At 43.4% G+C, this 1847-nt stretch overlaps 1 protein-coding gene across 1 annotated transcript; it reads left to right on the top strand.

Moving 5' to 3' along the window:
* The first annotated feature begins 279 nt into the window (after window positions 1-279).
* Window positions 280-1394, top strand: Sst (somatostatin). The gene is made up of 2 exons (XM_027951424.2): window positions 280-417; window positions 1182-1394. Exons 1-2 carry the CDS (start codon window positions 280-282, stop codon window positions 1392-1394), a joined length of 351 nt encoding a protein of 116 aa, XP_027807225.1.
* Window positions 1395-1847: the final 453 nt, after the last annotated feature.

The raw sequence follows: 1847 nt of genomic DNA, 5'->3' as shown, positions 1-1847 counted from the left end.
GGTTGTTTTTTTTTTTTTTAAAGTAAGCCACTTTAGATTGTGTCGCCTCCCCTCACTTTTGTGATTGATTTCACGAGGCTAATGGTGCGTAAAAGCGCTGGTGAGATCTGGGGGCGCCTCCTAGCCTGACGTCAGAGGAAGAGTTTAAAAAGGTGGGGAGACGGCAGAGAGCACACAAGCCGCTGCGGAAGGCGCGAGGTTCAGAGCCTTTGCTGCTGCCTGCGGATCCGCAGTTTGAACAACTGCTCTCCAGCTCGGCTTCCCGGCACCACAGCCAAGATGCTGTCCTGCCGCCTCCAGTGCGCGCTGGCCGCGCTCTCCATCGTCCTGGCCCTGGGCGGTGTCACCGGCGCACCCTCGGACCCCAGGCTCCGTCAGTTTCTGCAGAAGTCCCTGGCTGCTGCCGCAGGAAAGCAGGTAAGGAAACTCCCCCGACGTCTTCTTTCCCTCCTCCCGGATTCCTGGACCTTACTAAGACCTGCTCCTGAGCCCTGGGTTTAAACTTAACAGGTGTTTGATTCTCCTTAAGAGTTTGGGTGCTTTTCAGAATCCCTCCAAAACCAAAGCTCTCAGGAAAACTTTCAGAGTCTAGAATTCTCTCCTACCTTTTTTTTCCTTCTTCTGATCAGGGCAGTTGGTCACAGTTCAGGTGAGTTCTTTACTGGCATTCAGGAAATTTCGGAAACCTGGGTATTTGAGCACAAAGGAATGCCAGCATCTATTCCCAGTGCTGACCCAGGTGCTGAAACGCAGACTTTCATACATAGGGCATGCAGTAAGGGACACTGCAGACCTAGCAAACCTGAGACTGTGAAAGGTCCCATTTTCCCAGTTAACTTTGTAAAAACGGCATAACAATTCCAGTTTGTGGTTCACGTTATGGAAATTGAATTGAACAAAAGATTGGCACAATAATTTTGTAAGGTGGCTTTTATCAATTTACAATTTCTCATTGTGTTTTTAAGCCCACAGAGGCAGAACACTTGCAGAAACCTTTTTGTGTAACTTGGTGATTATAGGAATTACTCTTATTTTTATTCTTAATTGATTTTAGGTGTCATAAAAGTGCACAGCTGTGAAAACTAGATTTTGAATGTGACTAAATTTGTTTTCCAAACTAGAATTTCCCGTTTTTTTCTTTTTTCATTGTTCTCTTCCCCTTCTCCTTTTGCCCCATTCAGGAACTGGCCAAGTACTTCTTGGCAGAGCTGCTGTCTGAGCCCAACCAGACGGAGAACGATGCCCTGGAACCTGAAGATTTGTCCCAGGCTGCTGAGCAGGATGAGATGAGGCTGGAGCTGCAGAGATCTGCTAATTCAAACCCGGCCATGGCACCCCGAGAACGCAAGGCTGGCTGCAAGAATTTCTTCTGGAAGACTTTCACATCCTGTTAGCTTTATTAATTATTATTGTCTATATCAGACCCCTGATCCCTCTTCTCCAAACCCCATCTCTCTTCCCCAATCTCCCAAATTCACAGCAAGACCCTTGCATTAGAAATTGAAGACTGTAAATATAAAATAAAATTATGGTGAAATTATGGAAAATGAGAATTTGATTTCTTATTGAGCAAATCGTTTTGTGCAATAATACACGATGAACATGGTTTCAGCAGTTATTTTAGATAATACATGCCAGGTCTCACTAATATATATTAAAAACTCTCTGTGGCAACAAAGGTTGTTTTAAATGATACCTTTATAATTTGGGTCATTTCAAACTGAAATAATTTCAAACAACTAAATTAAACTTCAATCTAACAATAAATGTCAGAAGGGACTTCCATAAATTTCAGTTACGTATTCAATACACTTAAAAAACATATTGTATTATCAAAATGAAGATAA

Source organism: Marmota flaviventris, chromosome 8 (genome assembly GCF_047511675.1).
Source record: "Marmota flaviventris isolate mMarFla1 chromosome 8, mMarFla1.hap1, whole genome shotgun sequence".
Lineage (NCBI taxonomy): Eukaryota > Metazoa > Chordata > Mammalia > Rodentia > Sciuridae > Marmota > Marmota flaviventris.
The sequence above is the reverse complement of the archived record's forward strand: the minus strand, read 5'-3'. Positions and strand labels throughout refer to the sequence as shown.

Excerpts from the sequence above, each read along its gene's own strand:
- Sst (XM_027951424.2), top strand. The coding sequence starts at position 280 with ATGCTGTCCTGCCGCCTCCAGTGCGCGCTGGCCGCGCTCTCCATCGTC. Across the intron at positions 418-1,181 it reads CTGCTGCCGCAGGAAAGCAG|GAACTGGCCAAGTACTTCTT; the intron begins GTAAGGAAACTC and ends TGCCCCATTCAG.